The following is a 19,723-nucleotide window of genomic DNA, read 5'->3' on the forward strand; positions in this document are numbered from 1 at the left end:
TCTTGCTCTGGTCCTAAGAAAACACAAACTATTAATATGAGCTACTGCGTTATGGAAAGTCTGTTTTTCCAAAGGGCAGACCAATAGTTCAAGGAAGAGTTTAAGTAATAAAAATTTGTAATCTTACTTTCATGTTTTTCTATTTTCCACTGAACACATAGGCATTATCTTCTATATGTCTTTCATGTATAATCATTTGTTTACTATTCCTTGTGGTTTTAAAGTTGTTTTGTATGTTTACATTTGATTTTACTCAAATTTCAGAATCCAAATGAGTGCAAGAATCAGACAAAGCATTAGCTACAAACATAAAAACAATTTTTAAAAAACACAGCAAAAACGAGCTGTTGTCCCCGCCTCCCCGCCGGCCCCCACCAGTGCTTAACTAATCTTCGGAATCCAGGCACAGAAAGCAAAGGCTTTCTGCTAGTGGGAGGAGCTTGCTTCTCCATTCTGGTGTGATCCAGGAATAGCTGTCTTCCAGTTCTGAAAGACGTGAAAATGTGTTAAGCGATGCAAAAATTGTCTTGAGGTTCGCGTGTGTACGTCTGTGTGTCTGTGCATGTGGTGGGTCGGGGGAGAGAAAAGGGGATGTCAATTCTGAGGGCAACGAGAATTAGAAGTCAGAAAGGTGAGTGGCGTGTAGCATCTCCCTTTCAGAAGGGGCTGAAAAAGAAATTGGATATGATGGTCTGGTAGGGTAAATCACGCTGGATTTGTCTACCAGACCATGCACTTAGGTCTGCAAAGTAAGTCCCATTTCTAGAGCGAAAAGCCTTAGGACCGCTTGTTTTAGACGGCTGGGGAATATTTATTCCTCGTTCCGCTGATGGGAAAATCAGCGTCTGGCAGGCGCTGATTGGTGGAAAGGAAAATGGTGATAGTGGGGTGGGAAGAGGATTTGCTGAGCCTCCTCCTGCCTCCTCAACCTGTAACTCTTCCTTAGTAGTCTCCGATTCACCCGCGGGACCCTTTCGAGCTCGACCTGGATTAAGAGCAAACGAAAATCTTGAGGATATTTGAACTAAAGCGACCCTTAACGTAGCCTGTGACCATGATTAAATGTCAGCGATGCGAGGGCAAAGTGCTCTCGGCGGTGCGGTGTGAGCCACCTCCTTGCGCTGCCTGTCTCCTCCAGCAGCTCCCCAAAGGATAGGCTCTGCTCTGGGTGGTCGACCCTCAGGCCCTCCGCTCTCCCAGGTCGACTCTGACGAGGGGTAGGGGGTGGTCCCAGGGAGGACCCGGAGGAAAGGCGGGGACAGGAAGGGAGGGGAATGGGAAAGAGGGAGAGTCGTCAGCCCAAGCCCAACCGCTCCCAATCGCCACAAGAGTGCCCGTGACCCTGAACTTGAGGTGAGGCGCAAAAGCGCCCCCACTTTCCCGCCTTGCGCGGCCAGGCAGGCGGCTGGAATTGGTGGTTCACCCTGCGCCCCCTGCCCCATCCCCATCCGAGATAGGGAACGAAGAGCACGCTGCAGGGAAAGCAGCGAGCGCTGGGAGGGGGGCGGGGAGAGGCGCTGACAAATCAGCGGTGGGGGCGGAGAGCCGAGGAGAAGGAGAAGGAGGAGGACGAGGAGGAGGAGGACAGCGACGACCAGAAGGGGCCCGAGAGAGGGGGCGAGCGACCGAGCGCCGCGACGCGGGAGTGAGGTGCGTGCGGGCTGCAGCGCAGACCCCGGCCCGGCCCCTCCGAGAGCGTCCTGAGCGCTCCCTCACGCCTTCCCTTCAAACCTTCTGCCTTTTTCTCCATCCTCGTGAGCGGAGAACTGGGAGTGGCCATTCGACGACAGGTTAGCGGGTTTGCCTCCCACGCCCCCAGCCTCCCGTCGTCGGCTCACAGCGGCCTCCTCTGGGGACCGTCCCCCTCCCGGTGCCGCCTCCGCCCTTCCTGTGCGCTCCTTTTCCTCCTTCTTCCCTATTAAATATTATTTGGGAATTGTTTAATTTTTTTTTTTTTTAAAGAGAGGTGGGGAGGAATCGGAGTTGTGGAGAAGCAGAGGGACACAGGTAAGTACCTGTGGATCTAAACGGGCGTCTTTGGAAATCCTGGAGAAAGCCGGGTGGGAGAGGAATGGTCGTGGGCACCAGGAGGGGGTGGTGCTGCGGTGAGGACCTGCTGTGCCAGGTCTCTGGGAGGTGAGTACTTGTCCCTTTGGGGAGCCTAAGGAAAGAGACTTGACCTGGCTTTCGTCCTGTCAAGGGCTTCTCCCCAAGGGCTGAGAGATTAGGATGCGTCTCCGGGATCCGCTTTTCCCCGGGAAACGCGAGGATGCTCCCTGGAGCGTAAGCATCCAACTTTTATTTCTCTCTTACCTGAAATCCGTCTGCCCGCTCTCTTGGTTTTTCTCTGTAAAGTAAGCAAGCTGCGTTTGGCAAATAATGAAATGGAAGTGCAGGGAGGCCAAGTCAACAGGTGGTAAAGGGTTAACAAGTGCTGGCGCGGGGTCCGCTAGGGTGGATGCTGAGAACGCCCCCTCGGGTGGCTGGCGCAGGGTTAGAGACGGCCCGCGAGTGTGAGCGCCGCCTGCTCAGGGTAGATAGCTGAGGGCGGGGGTGGATGCTCGGATGTATTAGAACCAGCACCCTTGGGCTCGCTGTTTGCCTGAGGTTGAACCACACCCAGAGTGAGTAGTTAGTTCTCTTGCCTACGCCTCTCCACCATCAACCTGTTAGCCTTCTTCTGGGATTCATGTTAAGGATGCCCCAGACCCTAAGCCTCCAGCTTCCATGCTTCTAACTCACACTGTTACCCTTTAGACCCCGGGAAGTTAAAACAGGAGTGACTCTTTTCATGCAACTCCACTTCTGAAATGCAGTATTAACAACACAGAGGATTCATCCTAATCCATGGTTAGGTGGCTAGACTTTTACTAGCCAAGATGGATGGGAGATGCTAAATTTTTAATGCCAGAGCTAAAAATGTCTGCTTTGTCCAATGGTTAAATGAGGGTACACTTAAAAGAGTCTCACACTTTGGAGGGTTTCTCATGATTTTTCAGTGTTTTTTGTTTATTTTCCCCCAAACGTTCTCATTCAAAGTGTATTTTATGTTCTCCAGTGTGGTGTAAAGGAATTCATTAGCCATGGATGTATTCATGAAAGGACTTTCAAAGGCCAAGGAGGGAGTTGTGGCTGCTGCTGAGAAAACCAAACAGGGTGTGGCAGAAGCAGCAGGAAAGACAAAAGAGGGTGTTCTCTATGTAGGTAGGTAAACCCCAAATGTCACTTTGGTGTTGGCTCATGACTGATGGGTTAGGATAATCAATACTCTAAATGCTGGTAGTTCTCTCTCTTGATTCATTTTTGCATCATTGCTTGTCAAAAGGGTGGACTGAGTCAGAGGTATATGTAGGTAGGTGAATGTGAATGTGTGTATTTGAGCTAATAGTAAAAAATGCGGCTGTTTCCTTTTCGATATTTTTAATTTTGCCCTAATATTTAGGACTTTTGAAAAATGAATGCTTCTGTGCCTACATAATTACATTTCAGAGAACAGTTTTAAAAATACATTGTCTTTTTAAAAAATCAAGAATATTCTTAAGAATCAAAATCATTGCTGGGTCTGTGATTTCTTTTACCATCATGAATAATGTTTGTCAATTTTAACCCATTCTGATTTTTAAAATATGACTTTGATATGCCCCTGTGCTGTGTATAAAGAGACCTATTTGTGGCCCTAAAATGGAAACAACAGATTAGTCTTTGGTAGAGTTACTTCATGTGATCATTTGGTCTCTGTGAACACTGAGGACAGAGAAAAGTGCTTGAGGGCTGCTACTGACCTCTCAGAAACATTGATACAGTTCATCCATCAAATGACAAACATACTGAAAGAATAAAGAAATTGATGCTTATTACCTACTTGTTCCTAAAGTTCCACCTTGGGGTACACACCCAAGCTCTGACTCTCTTTTCTGTATCTTGAATTGTGTTCAATTGCATGTTATTTTACAAACCACTTTGAATTCTTTGGAAAAGAATAGACACACACGCTCTCATCCACAGGCATAGACACAGACACACACACACACTCAACATAGACACATTGCCCATTTTTCCTCTCTTCTTTCTCCTCTGAGCTTTTTCACATTCTCTGGTGGCAACTATAAGCAGTTAGAGTCACAGGATGAACCGTCAGGTGGAGGATGAGCACATTGAGTTGCCTAGCTGAAACACATGCTCCGTCTATGTCTGCAAAGCGAAAGAAAGCTACATTATCTCTTCAAGATAGATCAGTGGGGAAAATTTTATATTTGGAATGAGTTATATGAATGCGTCTCATCAAATTTCACAACACATTTTTTTTTTTTCTGTTTTCTATTTTCAATTTTTAGAGTCAGGGTCTTGCTCTGTCGCCCAGGCTGAACTGCAGTGATGCTATCATAGCTTACTGCAGCCTTGAATTCCTGGGCTCAAGTCATGCTCCCACCTCAGCCTCCTGAGTAGCCAGGATTATAGGCGTGTGCCACTGCCTCATTATTTAGACTTTTCTTATGTTGACTTAATCTTCCCACAAATCTTCAGTGAAATTACTTTTTTCTACCTTAAAACATATTTTCAGAAAGTCATTAAAATAGAGTGTTACAAGAGGAAAAAATGTATGAGTTAATTTTAAATATTTTATGAAGTGTGAATTATACCTTTTTATATGGAATTTGGAATACTGAATCAGTGACATGCAGTTTATCCATCTTTCCATTTGTCCTCAGATTTCCAAGTTTTGCAAGTACAAGTTTCTTTGACTTCAGTTACTTTATAACTGTTCATTGAAATCATTTTCAATGTCTCTCATGACATTTAACACATAGCACATTCTATAAATTATTTATTGGTTACATTCTGAGTTCTAATTGAGAGTTGAACTTATACACATACACAGAATTTAAGATAAAAAATGACCATGCAAAGACACAATAGTGTAATCCAGGGGCTGGCAAAATTTTATGGTAAGGAATCAGATAGCACATATTTTAAGCCATGAGATCTATGTCTTCGCCAGGTGCCATGGCTCAGGTCTTGAATCCCAGCACTTTGAGAGCTCAAGGCTGGTAGATCACTTGAGCCCAGGGGTTTGAGACCAGCCTGGGCCACGTGGTGAAACCCTGTGTCTACAAACAATGCAAAAATTAGCCGGGTATGGTAGCATGCACCTGTATTGCCAGCTACCCAGGAGGCTGAGGTAGGAGGATGGCTTGAACCATACAGCTGGCTGCAGAGGTTGCAGTGAGCTGCGATCAAGCCACTGCACTCCAGCCTGGGTGGCAGAATGAGACCCTGTCTAAAAAAAAAAAAAAAGAAATCTATGTCTCAATTCTGCTTTTGAAGTGTGAAAGTAGTCATAAACAATAGCTAGTGTGGCTGTGTTCCAATAAAACTTCATTTATCAAAACAGGTAGTGGGCTGGAATTGTCTTGTAGGTTGTAGTTTGCTGACTACTGATAGAGTGGAAAGAACATGCACTAATCACACAAACCAAAGTTTTAGTTCGAGGCTACATCACTTTTTACCTTTAGGGTCTTGGGGAAGTGTACTTAACATCTCTGAGCATCACTTCCCTGATTAGTAAAAAATATGATTTAGAAAACTGCAACTACCTTCTGGTTTTTGTAAGAATGTCATAATAAACAGGACATATGAATAATTGAGCACACTTTTATATATAGGAATCATGGCTATTATTATCAAATAAAATCTCCAACAGAATAATTACTTTACCAACATGTTTTCTATTTATTCTTTTGTCCTTCATTACATAACAAGTTTGAAAGATTGGAGGTGACCAAAGACCATTTTATAATTTCACTATGGCTGAAGATGTTTGGTAGAAGCCTCATAAGAAAAGTAATCTCAATCTCATCAGTCTCAAAAGTATGTAAGAATATACTTTTGACAACTACTTTTTAACTCATTGCAGAACTACCTTAATGATCAGTGTTATTTTTGTGGGTCTTTTTCCTTCCATTTTTGTTATCTGTGTACACAAATTTTCAATCAACATACTTCAATTTAATATACAAAAATTTCTTCAAATGACTCAGAAATTAATTAGACCTAAATTCAAAAGCAGAAAGATTTAATTATCTTTATATAATGCTAAGTAATATAAATGCAATAAATGCAAGAAAATAATGATCTTTGAGTCTCTTCCAATGCCACTCTGTTCAATAAGCAGCAGGGGCCATCAGTGAAATTGACAGCAAATTCTCAAGTCAAAATGTGCTTCATCTCACTAAGCTGACAAAGTCAACATAGCATGCACAACAGGAATAGCTGGATTCTTAAAACTCACAGGTGTTACTTCTGACCTTCTTCTCCACTCTGTGCTCTTTTGAGGTTGGGAAGACAAGATGTGGTTGGTGGGGGACATTTCTGCTCAGGGAAGCCATCAGCTCTGGTGTCCCCCTACAGCATTTATATCTTGCTAGTCACATAACTACTTGGCACCTATTTTGTAGCTGTATGTTATCAATTACAGATTACTCATAAATTAAAGGCTAACCATCAATTACAGTTTATTGGTAAATAATTATGACCTCAAAGAACAGCTGATTGGTTTGATACATGGTAACCTTATGAGGACTCTCATTTATCTCTTTATTTAAGGTATATATATATCTCTTCGTTTGGGGTTACACTACAAAAATATAAACTATGTTGCATATTTATAAAAAATAATTAATTATAAATTCTAATGGTGTGTTTTAGTAGCATTCTTTTTTTTTTTTTTTTTTTCCCCTGAGATAGGGTCTCATCTGTCACCTCACTCCAGGCTGGAGTGCAGTGGTGTGATCTCAGCTTACTGTAACCCCCGCCTCCTGGGTTCAAGTGATTCTCCTGACTCAGCCTCCTGAGTAGCTGGGATTACAGGCATGTGCCACCACACCCGGCTAATTTTTGTATTTTTAGTAGAGACAGGCTTTCACCATGTTAGCCAGGATGGTCTCGAACTCCTGACCTCATGATCCCACCACCTCAGCCTCCCAAAGTGCTGGGATTACAGGCATGAGCCACCACGCCTGGCCTAGTGGCATTCTTTTTTAAAAATAAATTTAATTGCGTATATTTAGGGTATACAACATGATGTTATGGGATATATTAGACACTAAAAATTACTGTATTGAAGAAAGTTAATATATTCATAATCTCCCATAGTTACCTTTTTTGTTGTTTTTGTGGCAAGGGCAGCTAAAATCCACTTATTTAGCATGAATCTCAAATATAGTACAATTTTATCACCTATAGTCGTCATACATTAGATCTGTACACTTGTTCATCCTACACATCTGCTACTTGCTTGGATCCTCTGGCCTATATCTCCTTCTTTTCTATCTACTTTTCCACCCCTATTAACCCTGTTTTTTACTTAGTGTTTGTACATTTGAATTTTGTTTCAAGCTTCCACATATATGTGAGATAATGTGATATCTTTCTTTCTGTGTTTGGCTTATTTCACTTAGCATAATGTTGTCTGAGTTCATCCATGTTGTAAATGGTAGGATCTTATTCTTTTTAGGGCTGACGGATATTCCATTGTATCTATGTACCACAGTCTTTTTACCTACCTATCTATTGGTAAACACTTTAGTTGTGGCTATTGTGTTTTTCTTTTTTTCTTTTTTGGAGATAAGGTCTTGCTGTCACCCAGGCTGCAATGGAGTGGTGTGATTATAGCTCACTGTAACCTCAAACTTCTAGGCTCAAGAGATCCTCCTGCCTCGGCCTCCCAAGTAGCTGGGACTACAGGCATGCATCACCATGCCTGGCTAATTTTTAATATTTTTCGTAGAGATAGCATCTCACTCTGTTGCCCGGACTGGTCTCAAACTCCTAATTCAAATTTAAAATAGAGTATGACAATTCTGTAAAATATAAAAAACATGTCCACTCCATATAGAAAGTAATACAATGAGAAGACAAACACTATTTATATTACTCTTGATAAGTTTTTTACAAAGAAATAAAACACTTTAATTTTTAATGTTTTATAGTTTGCTAAACAAATACTAGTTTTAGTGTTTTTAAAATTCCTTATATATTTATAAGTGATCTTCCCGCCTCAGCCTCCCAAAGCACTGGGATTCCAAGCAAGAGCCACTGTGTTGGGCCCTTGGGGGTGCAGATATGCTGAAATCTTTTCTTGTGGATTTACACCCAGAAGAGAGATTGCTGGGTCATATGCTACCCTACTTTCAATTTTTCTTTTATTTTTAGTGAACATGTGATAATTGTATATAACTGTGGGATCCAGAATTATATTTCCAAACATGTATACAACGTGTGATAATCAAATCAGGGTAATTAACATATCCATTACCTGAAACATTTACCATTCCTTTGTGGTGGGAACATTAAAAATGAAAAATTCTCTCTTCTAGATTTTTGAACACATGCAATAAACAATTGTTAAGTATATCACCCTACATTACTATAGAATGCTAGAACTTATTCTTCATATTTGGCTGCAATTTCATATTCCTTAACCAACCTCTCCGTATCCTCCCCTCCCTCTTACCCTTGTCAGCCTCTAATAATCATAATTCTACTCTCTACTTCTATCTTATTGTCTTTGATTCAGAATACATTTCATCATTTAACCATAGGTCAAATTCTTAGATACTGCTGAGGCAGAGAAGAAAGACCGCAGACCAGCTGTTAGACATTTCTTACTACTAGTCATTTTTAAGACAACATGGGGTGCAGGGGGTGAGGATGAGAGATAGAGATTGAGATCTATTCTCTTAAATACCAGCTGTTCTCACTCTGCATAGTTTCAGCACACACAAATTCCAGTTACCACGGTTAGTTAAATGACACCAACCCCTAACAACACAATTCAAATTTCTGTTACCACAGTATACTGAAAGTAATTGCATAAAGTACAAACTTTGCTGCTAACTCTTCAGCCTTCAAATCATTAAATAAATAACAGAAACCCATTATAATCAGTGACAAAACTACAGCACTTCTTTCAAAGCTTTTTGGTGATTGATCGCTTCTTTACATGTGTTATGCAGTTCATACAGACAGCAATGCCCGTAGTTGTGTAGCCAGTTTGTCTTCCAGTGGTGAGCCCATGTGATGTTTCACAAAAATGCACAATCAAAAGAGGAAATTGACCAGTAAAGATGAAAGAGCAGCAAAGAAAGGAAGCGAAACATGCTGGAAGTAAAATTTGAATCAAACATAAGTTGGTTTATATAGGAAGTAGCCACCCCTGAGGATGTTGTCACTGCTGCAATTCAGGAGACTCTAGATATGCAGTCAGAGGAATGTATTGAAGGTGGAGGTATCCATATAAATGAGGAAAGAGGTTGTGATAAAGAGTGAAGGTGTCCCAGAGGAAGTGATGCTGAAAAATGCACCTTATGTTAAGTACACTCTCAGTATATCATGACATTAAAGTGCAAATGGTAACATTTTGTAAACTGATCCAAACTTAAAAAGGAGTATGACAATTCTGTAAAACATAAAAATCATGCCTATTCCATAAATTATCTACAGTGTGAATTATACTGAAAAATCCAACATTAGAGAGGATACGAATAAAATTTTTAACAAGCATAATTTTAATAATACACATAATATTTATTTGTATACAAGTTTAGTAATGGTCCAGGTTTGGAAGAAATTCTGATCCTGTGTAGAAACCCTAGTTTGAATGTGCTTATAGCCTATTATTACATGTGTAATGTTAGATAAATTACTTAACTCAGATTTTTAATTTCATCAGATATTTAAAATGGGCAAAATATAACTACATTCAATGGATGTTGTGAAGATTAAATAAGATATATGTAAATTGTTTTTTACATAATGGGTGTTCAGCACATGTTAAAGCCTACTCTCCATCCCTCTTCGCTTTTGCTTCATGGGTTGACTCATTTGTCTCTAGTGCTGTATTTTTAAAGCTTCTGGCTGGGCAGAGTGCCTCAAGCCTGTAATCCCAGCACTTTGGGAGGCCGAAGCGGGCGGATCACAAGGTCGGGAGATCGAGACCATCCTGGCTAACATGGTGAAACCCCCGTCTCTACTAAAGAAATACAAAAAAATTAGCGGGGTGTGGTGGTGGGCGCCTGTAGTCCCAGCTACTCGGGAGGCTGAGGCAGGAGAATGGCGTAAACCTGGGAGGCAGAGCTTGCAGTGAGCCGAGATCCGGCCACTGCACTCCAGCCTGGGCGACAGGGCGAGACTCCCTCTAAAAAAAAAAAAAAAAAAGAAAGAAAGAGAGAGAGAGAAAAGAAAAAAGCTTCTACAGCTCTGATTTCAAAATTATCTTCTCACCAAGCCCCAGTGTAATCTCATTCTTTTTTCTCCTCTGTAAATTCGTATGTGATGTGGGAACAAAGGGGATAAAGTTATTATTTTGTGCTAAAATCTTAATTGGAGATGACCTCCTGTTAGCTTGGCTTTCTTCTATTTATTGTGGTGGTTACTGGAGTTCCTTCTTTTAGTTTTAGGATATATATATATATATATATATTTTTTTTTTTCCCTGAAGATGTAATAATCTATAGACTTCTGAAGACTGAGTTTTTAAATTAGTTGTGTTGAAAACTAGCTAATCAGCAATTTAAGGCTAGTTTGAGACTTATGTCTTGAATGTGTTCGTTTTTGTAGGCTCCAAAACCAAGGAGGGAGTGGTGCACGGTGTGGCAACAGGTAAGCTCCACTGGGCTTAGATCCAAAGACGATGAAGTATCTAGTGATTAGTGTGGCCCAGTATTCAGCATTCCGAATGACACTATAAAACAATCACTGAGCATTCTAAGAGCATATCAGTCTTATTCAAACTGAATTATTTATAGAGTATTTTTAAATAGGTAAATATCGATTATAAATAAATAAAAAATATAGTTACTTGCCAAGAATAATGATGGCTTTGAATTGATAAGCTATGTTTAATTTATAGTAATTGGGCATTCAAATATTCTGACCAAAAATGTATCGACAAACTGCTGACAAAAATACAATGTGAAATAGCCATTATTTTTTTAAAAATAGAGTAAAATTTCTGTTGATTACGATAAAATATTTTGACCTTAAGTTACATTGATTATAATATTTCTTTGATAATTCAGAGTACGTTTCAGGAAACACCCTTGGACAGTCAGTAAATTGTTTATTGTATTTATATTTGTATTGTTATGGTATAGCTATTTGTACTGATATTATTGTGCAATTATCATATTTCTGATTATATAATTCATTTGGCCTAAATTTACCAAGAATTTGAATAAGTCAATTAGGTCTACAATCAAGAAATATCAAAAATGATGAAAATGATGATAATCATCATCAGATGATGAGGAAGATGAGGATGAGAGTGCCAGAAATAGAAAAATCAAAGGGGAACCAAAATTTACAAATTAAAAGGCCATAGACTTGCTGTAATTAAGTTTCCTGTTGTAAGTACTCCACATTTCCTGGCAGGTGTGGTGAAACAAAAGATATAATCAGAAATATAATTTATATGAAAATTAAATTATAGCATTAAACACAATAGTGCCTATAAAAACAAAATGTTCCTATCAATGACTTCTAAAATGGAAAGGAGAAAAATGATATGGGAATCTTAATACAGTGCTGTGGTTAGGACTAAAAACACAGGAGTCAGTTCTTCTTGGTTCAACTTGTTACTTACTCTTTACCAGCTGTGTGGTTTTTTTTGCAAGAGTCTTCACCTCTGTATGATTTAGCTTCCTCGTCTATAAAATAATTCATTGAATTAGTGTACACAAAGCATCTGGAAAACAAAAAGCAAACAATATATATATTTATAGGTGTTAGTTCTTGCTTTACAGTGAACTTTCTTGTGCAACATTTTTACAACTAGCGTAGAAAAATATTTTTTAAATGAATACTTTTGATTTAAAAATGGGAGTGTAAAAATAAAGCAGACTCCTTTGAAACTAGTTCTGTTAGAAGTTAATTATGCACCTTTAATGGGCTCTGTTGCAATCCAACAGAGAACTAGATAAGTAAATGGACTATGTTGCCTTCTAGGGACCTCCTATAAATATGATATTGTGAAGCATTATTATAATAATAACTAGATAGTAGACAGGTGGAGACTCTACTATCTGAAGAGGGTCAGTCTAGATGAATGGTGTTCCATTTAGTAGTTGAGGAAGAACCCATGAGGTTTAGAAAGCAGAAGGCCATGTACCAAGTTTTGGAGTCAGTGGTAAAAATTTTAAAAACCCAACTACTACTGTCACCTAATGATCTAATGGAGACTGGAGATGGACTGCATTTTTTCAGTCTTCTCCAGAATGCCAAAATGTAAACACATCTCTCTCTCTCTCTCTCTCTCTCTCTCTCTCTGTGTGTGTGTGTATGAGAGAGAGAGAGACTGAAGTTTGTACAATTAAACAACATTTTATAAAATGTTTTCTAAAGGACAGTGGCCCACAATCCTAAGTTTCCAACATTGTACAATGTTGGGAGATTCTGCATATTTTATTTTCTCTTTGGTATATTAAGGAATCTGAGATGTCCTACAGCAAAGAAATTTGCATTACATAGTTAAAATCAAGGTTATTCAAACTTTTTGATTATTGAAACCTTTCTCCATTAGTTATTAGGGTTGAATGAAACTAGTGTTCTACAGAAAACTATGGGAAATGTTGCTAAGCAGTAACGACATGGTGATTTCAGCATGGGCAATATTTACAACCATTACACCCATGAACCACCCTGGCAGTAGTGAAGTACCAAAAATGCTGTCATAACTAGTATGGCTATGAGAAACACATTGGGATAAATCAGCTGCTATCATAATCATTCCTCTCCCACATCAGATAAATGAATTAATTTTTTGAATAGGGTTATTTAATATAAAGTTCTTAAGTCTAATTATGAGAAGAAATAAGACAATTACTTCAGTGGTTAAAGAGAGAATAATTTGCATATTTTACCTGATGTAAAATGTTTGCTATGGGTACATATTAAGTGCTAACTAATTGTTAATTGTTCTTGTTACAAGTCTTAATGCAGGGAAACAAGAAACTATTACATAGTACCTAATATTAACTTCTAATATTAAATAAACAATTTCCCCCAAATTCATCCCATTAGATTTCTTTTCAAGGGGGCGGGGGAGAAATATAGACTTCAGTAAACTTGGGCTGGGAGCTTTCTACCTACAAAGTTCAAGGAAAACAAATTATCCTAGTTAGATAATATCAATGAAAAATCCACCAACTTAAATCCTAGCTCTTTGATCTCGGGAAATTATTTCAGTTATCAACTTAATGCATCATATATGAAAATGTATTTAATTAAACTTACTGAATGATATGTTTTTAAGGTACTTTAAAAATAAACTATGATATAAAGTTACTTATTTTTCATGCAAGTGTAGTATAAAGAAATTTCTGACACTGGAGATTTTCTGAAGGTTTTGATTCTTGTAAATTTATTACATCATAATGAACAAAACTAATTTTCAACATGTTATGATCTAAATTTCCTTAGTAAATTGCTTTAAATTTATTTTCTTTAAATCTATCATTTGTATAACAATTCAAAACTAGATATTCTTAATTTTATAATTTTGTTTAATGTCAAAGATTAGATTTTGCTATATCTATTCTAAAAGTTGGTATCACATTTCCTTTTTGGATTTTTATTTTTAACTTAGTTAAAGTCAAATATAAACCTATTACTTATATTAATGCAGATATTAGAGAGAGATACTAAATTCATTTTAGTATATTCTAAATTATTTATCTACTATAAAATAATATAAAGAAAAATAAAGTAGAATCCCTGATTTCAAAAAACTCAGTTGCTGAAAAACAGATACCATTTGCTAGACTCAAAATGTACTAATATGAGTATGTCTCTTTTCCTTTTGTTTTGTCACCGTTTGTTTGGAATGTCAGTGAGTAGAGAAATAGTGTAGAAGGCCCTCGGGGGAAAAATAGAGGTTCAAGGTCAGCAGAGACCCTACTAGAGAAACCAGTTCTACAGAAATGTTTTTAAATGTGTCGATGATTGCTACCTGTATACTCTGTTATTTTGTCATGTAACCATTTTATTTATTATTATTATAATAAAAGAGTGAAATTATAATAATGTGCAGAGTATATTTTACTGTGCAGTGTATTGCATTAAAACTAGATTAAAATTTATACATCTATAAAAGGTTATCTAGATATTATAAAATTTATGGCTGGATCTGTAAAAAATTCAAAACCTATTTTTAATCTTGCTTCAAGATTTTATAACAAGAAAATGTTCATTTGAAGCAAAATTTTCAATTCTCGTCCTTGAAAACGAAAAAAATGACAACTTGAAACACATAATTGACTATTTTTAAAGGATCAACATTTCAGAAATGTTTTAAAACATAAAATTTTCAGTACAGCTTTTCACTGGCATTTAAATCGAACTTTGAATTGTAAATAGCTCTTACTCTTAAGGAGACATCAGCCATATCCTTAGAAATGGCACGGAGTTGGTAGGTAGTTGTACAAAATTCTAGCCTAAAAGACAAGTAGGGAGCAACAATACTGTGGACCCTTTCTGGTCTTGGGCTGTGTGGCTATGTCAGGCTTCCCCACATTGCCTGAACTAAGGAGAAAGCCTCTTGTCCTTACAGGCCCCTTAGCTTCTGTGACTTACATAGTCTATTTGAAAATGAATTGCTTTGTCCACACCATTTAACTATTGGCTTCTTCAACTGGTGAGATGAAACCTATACAATAATCATGTGACTAGCACGAAAGAGCTGACATGGTGTAACTCCTCTCAGACTGAGGCTTATCTGGGGAGTACAAATCATATCAAGAAAATGTGCCTTCATTTCCTTAGATGAGTGTCCCCATCCTCCACTCTCCTCCACTGTTCTCCTCTCTGCTTCTATCATACCAACTTTTTTTTTTTTTCTTTAGATTCCACATGAGTGAGATTATGTTGTGTTTGCCTTTCTGTTTCTGGCTTATTTCACTGAACAAGAAAATTTTTGACATGAAATTAAATTTCTGCCTATAAACTCAATTCAAACTATTTACACTGTCTTCTCAAAAATGTTAACTTATTGTAATAAACCTACTGAATGACCGTATCACATTTTGTTTTGTGAAAACGAATTTTAAGGGTGCTCAATAGCCTCTTCATTTTCATACTGTCCAGCTCCTTTGCTCCTATTAAAATTACTGCAAGTTAGCTTTTAAGAACCCTATGTTTCACTACCTGAAGTTCTATAAAAAGATCCAAGTTCTTTCAAAACCATTTCTTATGCTGTCATTCATACATATGTGATAATACCGTGTCTGAACACACAGATAAGAAGTATGGGCTGGGTGCGGTGGGTCATGCCTGTAGTCCCAGCACTTTGGGAGGCCGAGGCAGGTGAACCACCTGAGGTTAGGAGTTCGAGACCAGCCTGGCCAACATGGTGAAACCCTGTTTCTACTAAAAATACAAAAAACATTAGCCAGGCATGGTTATGGGCACCTGTAATCCCAGCTACTCAGGAGACTGCGGCAGGAGAATAGCTTGAACTCAGGAGGTGGGGATTGCAGTGAGCTGAGATTGTGCCATTGCACTCCAGCCTGGGCAACAAGAGTGAAACTCTATCTCAAATGAATGAATGAATGAATGAATGAATGAATGAATAAATAAATAAATAAATAAATACAAGTATGTATTGTGTTGTTTAGAATGTGTGGTGGAAATGAACTTGCTGAGTGAGCTCAAAGGATTGGCACTGAATTGAAATAAAGAAATACTCATGTTGAGTCTGGTTCAACTATAACTGCACCTGTAAGAATTGCTTTCCTTAGTATAAAACAAATCCAAATCACTCATGGCTTTACATTCTGGATCATTAAACTTGAAGCACTTTTTAATACTGCATGACTTTAACAAAAATATCTTAGCCGAGATTCAATGTTTGGTTGAGCCACACTCACTTGGACACCTTGGTTGCTTATTTCTTCTGACCCCTCAGTTGTCTATGGCATGTGTAGATACGGGTGTATGGAAGTCGATGGCTAGTGGAAGTGGAATGATTTTAAGTCACTGTTATTCCACCACCCTTTAATCTGTTGTTGCTCTTGATTTGTACCAGTGGCTGAGAAGACCAAAGAGCAAGTGACAAATGTTGGAGGAGCGGTGGTGACGGGTGTGACAGCAGTAGCCCAGAAGACAGTGGAGGGAGCAGGGAGCATTGCAGCAGCCACTGGCTTCATCAAAAAGGACCAGTTGGGCAAGGTACGGTGTGTACACTTTGTGCTACATTTATAAGCTGGTGAGATTATGGTTCATTTTCATGTGAGGCCTGGAGGCAGGAGCAGGACACTTACTGTGAGGAACAGCTACCTGACCCTCCCCTTGTGAAAATGTGCTACCTTTATATTGGTCTTGCTTGTTTCAGGCATTAACCCAGATAAATGCCATGCAAATTTTATAATTATCATGATTGTTTCAATTTCTAGAAGAAAGTTAATGAAATAAAAAATGTAGTAAAATGTCAAAGGAACAGTGACATTTCAAAAAGAATGAGGACTTTCATGTTAACTATAAGTCTTGGAACTTCTCTTCTTTGGAATAACAAATCTCTTTGTGCCTAATTTCTTAATTTCCAAAATAAAATTCTTTTACTTGATTTCTTTATAGTGACATCATCTCTTATTAAATGGCATATTTGCATATTACATAACAGTTCATTGCCAAATACATGTTTGTGGGAACTAAGAGGTTTAAAATATATACCAACCAGAGATCATAGTTTTGAGGTAGATTTTAAAATTCTGAGAAGAATTTTGACTGAATTTTTTTGACAAACATGGGGCACAAATAAGATTATACCAAAGATACTATAACTTTCATTTTAAATATGAAACTAATACGGTATGAGGTGTCAACAATGATGAAATTTTACAAATGTCACCACTACAACAGCAAAATGATTTTTGCTTTTTCCCTGTCTCCTTGCTATTTCTTGAATAAATCAAGCATACCCTTGCCCTGACACATTACTGGGGAGGCCTGCCTTAATCTATATAAAATTGGAGCCATTCTTCTCACCTCTGGTATTCTCAGTCTCCCTACTCTTTCTTTCTCCTTCCTTCCTACCTTCCTTCCTTCCTTCCTTCCTTCTTCCTCCCTTTTTCTTTCTTTCTTTTTTCCTTCCTTCCTTCCTTCCTCTCTCTTTTCCTTCCTTCCTTCTTTTCTCTTCCTTCCTTCCTTCCTTCCTTCCTTCCTTCCTTCCTTCCTTCCTTCCTTCCTTCCTTTCTTTCTTTCTTTCTTTCTTTCTTTCTTTCTTTCTTTCTTTCTCTTTCTTTCTTCCTTCCTTCCTTCCTTCCTCTTTCTCTTTCCCTTCCTTCCTTCTTTCCTTCCTTCCTTCCTTCCTTCGTTTTTCTTTCTTCCTTTGCCAAAGTGTTCTTCACCTTTAAATATAATAAATAATTTGCTTACTTTAATGTATTTTTTAAATTTTATTTCTCCCTTCTATTATGTAGGCACCATGAGAGTGAAATATATTTATTTTGTTCACTGATATTTCACAAGTGTCTGGGAGAGTTTCCAACTTAGAGTAGACAATTAGCATATGTTTATTAAGAAGGGAAGAAAGGAAGGAAATAAGTGAGTAAGCAGAACAACTTTTATTTATGGGTCTTTTATAATCATATCCTTAGTATAAGAACAGTGCTATTCAGCTATCCAAAAGTTAAAATCAAAATGATTTTGGATGAATCTCTTCAAAATTGTGAGAAAGAAGTTTTATTTGCTGGCAAACTATTCTGGGTTGTTTCCACTTCATGTAATCCTAAGTAGCAGCCTTACCTTGATAGCCCATTAAAACACTGATAATAAAAAGGCAAAACAAAAATATCTGTGATATATTTAGATTTACTACATGAAGTTACATGTCTAGTGTCTGGTGCAATGGATGTAATTATGGCAAATCCTGACTGGGCTTCTAGTGAAGTTCTTCAGCTAATGCTTGAATGCATGGTTGGTCATGGTGATACCCCTTTGTACAAAATATGCTTTTCAAATAATCTTATTAGGGATAATAATTATATTAATTCCTGGTTTCCACCTAAAATTATAATTCTATTTATAGCTTTGTAAGATTTCACAAGTTAAGAGGGACCTCAGATTAAAATAGTACACAGGCAATTAACCAGTTTTGTGTCTCAGACCCTTTTCACAATCTAATAGAAGCTATGGACCCTCTTAGCTTCAGAAAAATGTGTCCTCACATACACACATCAAAGGGCTTAATGGGAAGTCCACTGACAGACCCTCTGTTCAGATCAATCTTCTGATTGTACAGATGAGGAAACTGAAATCAACAGAGGAAGTGGGTAGTCCAAGATTGTACAGTCATTTGGAATAGACTGGACACCAATAGTACTTTTCCAGCCACTATATCACTTCCCCAAGCATTTCCTCAAAACTTACCTTCCTTTGGGTCTTTATACATTCAGTTATGGACAACTAGATTTAACTAGAGAATTTTATTGCTTCAGAATATTAAGCAACAGGGAAACATGTACCATCCTTTCTTTATTCACCTGCATTTAACGCATACAATATAAATTGCAAATGAAGCATGAAAGTGCTTAATCTTTTACAAAACTGGGTTTGCTTTCCACCCATCTAAAAATACTGCTATTTATTTTAATATTTAAAGCAGAAATCGAAATGATGTGACAAAATTAATCATTTGGAGATATTTCCCTTATAGGTACTAGAGTATCTTATTGATTTCTAATATGAAAATGAAGTCATAAAACCTAGAAATTGCAGCATAGTTGTGGAAATAAACATTGGACTGAGAGTGAAAATGGCTAGTCTTCATCTCTGCTCATACACCACCTGACTGGATAACCTTTTGCAGATCTCCTAAAAGTCTTTCTCATATAATGAGGAAGCTCTACTAGAAAATTGTTGAAGTCTAATTTAGCAATAAAGTTCTGAGTTTCTAAAATAATTCAGAGAGTACTCTAATAAACGTCTGCAATTGTGGCCACATCTATGGGATGCTAAAAAATCTGGATAGTTTCAATGAAAGTATTTAATTTGTTCATTATGATATTTGAAATAATTTATTTCATTTTTTAAACTCTGATCAAAATGACCCTGGCAACTAGAAATAAGCAAAATCTTTTTGCTTGAAATGCTTATTAATGACCACATTGAGACACTCATTCATCATTCAAGAAAGAATGTTTACTCACACTGTGCCAGAAACTTGGAGGAAGAGGGATGTGACAATTAGGGATACCAGATGTCTAGCTTGTAGAAGTGGATTAATGGCCGTACTTTAAGATCAGGAACACTGAAAGGGAGTAATGGCACCGGTTTTAACCTTTCATGCCCTTTGAGGGTATTTGGCCCATCACCCTCTAGTTGATGAGGGGGAAATTTTCCTCTCCCTTCACAAATATGGGGAAATTAAATTACGTAATTCTGAACAACCAATAAATCAAGAGTAAATCAAAGAAGATACCTGTTTTGTGAATTTGATCATATGAATATAGCTGCCCTTATTAATAATTTCTGAGTATAAGACTAGTTAAAGGACAAATGAGTTATCTTGAATTATAAGAATTTGTTTTACAGAACAATATTAACTCTTGTGTTTAGAATTAGAATTAGAATAGAATTAGAATTAGAATAATAGATCTTTTGATCTATATTTTACTCATGTACACATAAGAAGTTATCAGTCATATAATTCATTTCTTGAAGTTCATACCTT

The 19,723-nt window shown here is 37.8% G+C and overlaps 1 protein-coding gene across 10 annotated transcripts in view; it reads left to right on the forward strand.

The window, feature by feature from the left end:
- Positions 1-401: 401 nt before the first annotated feature.
- SNCA (synuclein alpha) overlaps positions 402-19,723 on the forward strand; it is a 111,436-nt gene continuing 92,114 nt past the window's right edge. Inside the window, exons 1-5 of one of the 10 annotated variants that reach the window (XM_050790507.1) lie at positions 1,247-1,353; positions 1,963-2,007; positions 3,059-3,204; positions 10,618-10,659; positions 16,079-16,221. In XM_050790507.1, the coding sequence (XP_050646464.1) occupies positions 3,084-3,204; positions 10,618-10,659; positions 16,079-16,221 (306 nt within the window). In that variant the 5' untranslated portion in view covers positions 1,247-1,353; positions 1,963-2,007; positions 3,059-3,083. Of the gene's footprint in view, positions 496-545; positions 632-1,235; positions 1,354-1,524; positions 1,651-1,677; positions 1,791-1,962; positions 2,008-2,521; positions 2,625-3,058; positions 3,205-10,617; positions 10,660-16,078; positions 16,222-19,723 lie in introns of those variants that run through there. The other 9 variants (XM_050790499.1, XM_050790503.1, XM_050790506.1 and 6 more) reach the window with 9 other exon arrangements.

The sequence above is a fragment of the Macaca thibetana genome, chromosome 5 (genome assembly GCF_024542745.1).
Source record: "Macaca thibetana thibetana isolate TM-01 chromosome 5, ASM2454274v1, whole genome shotgun sequence".
Lineage (NCBI taxonomy): Eukaryota > Metazoa > Chordata > Mammalia > Primates > Cercopithecidae > Macaca > Macaca thibetana.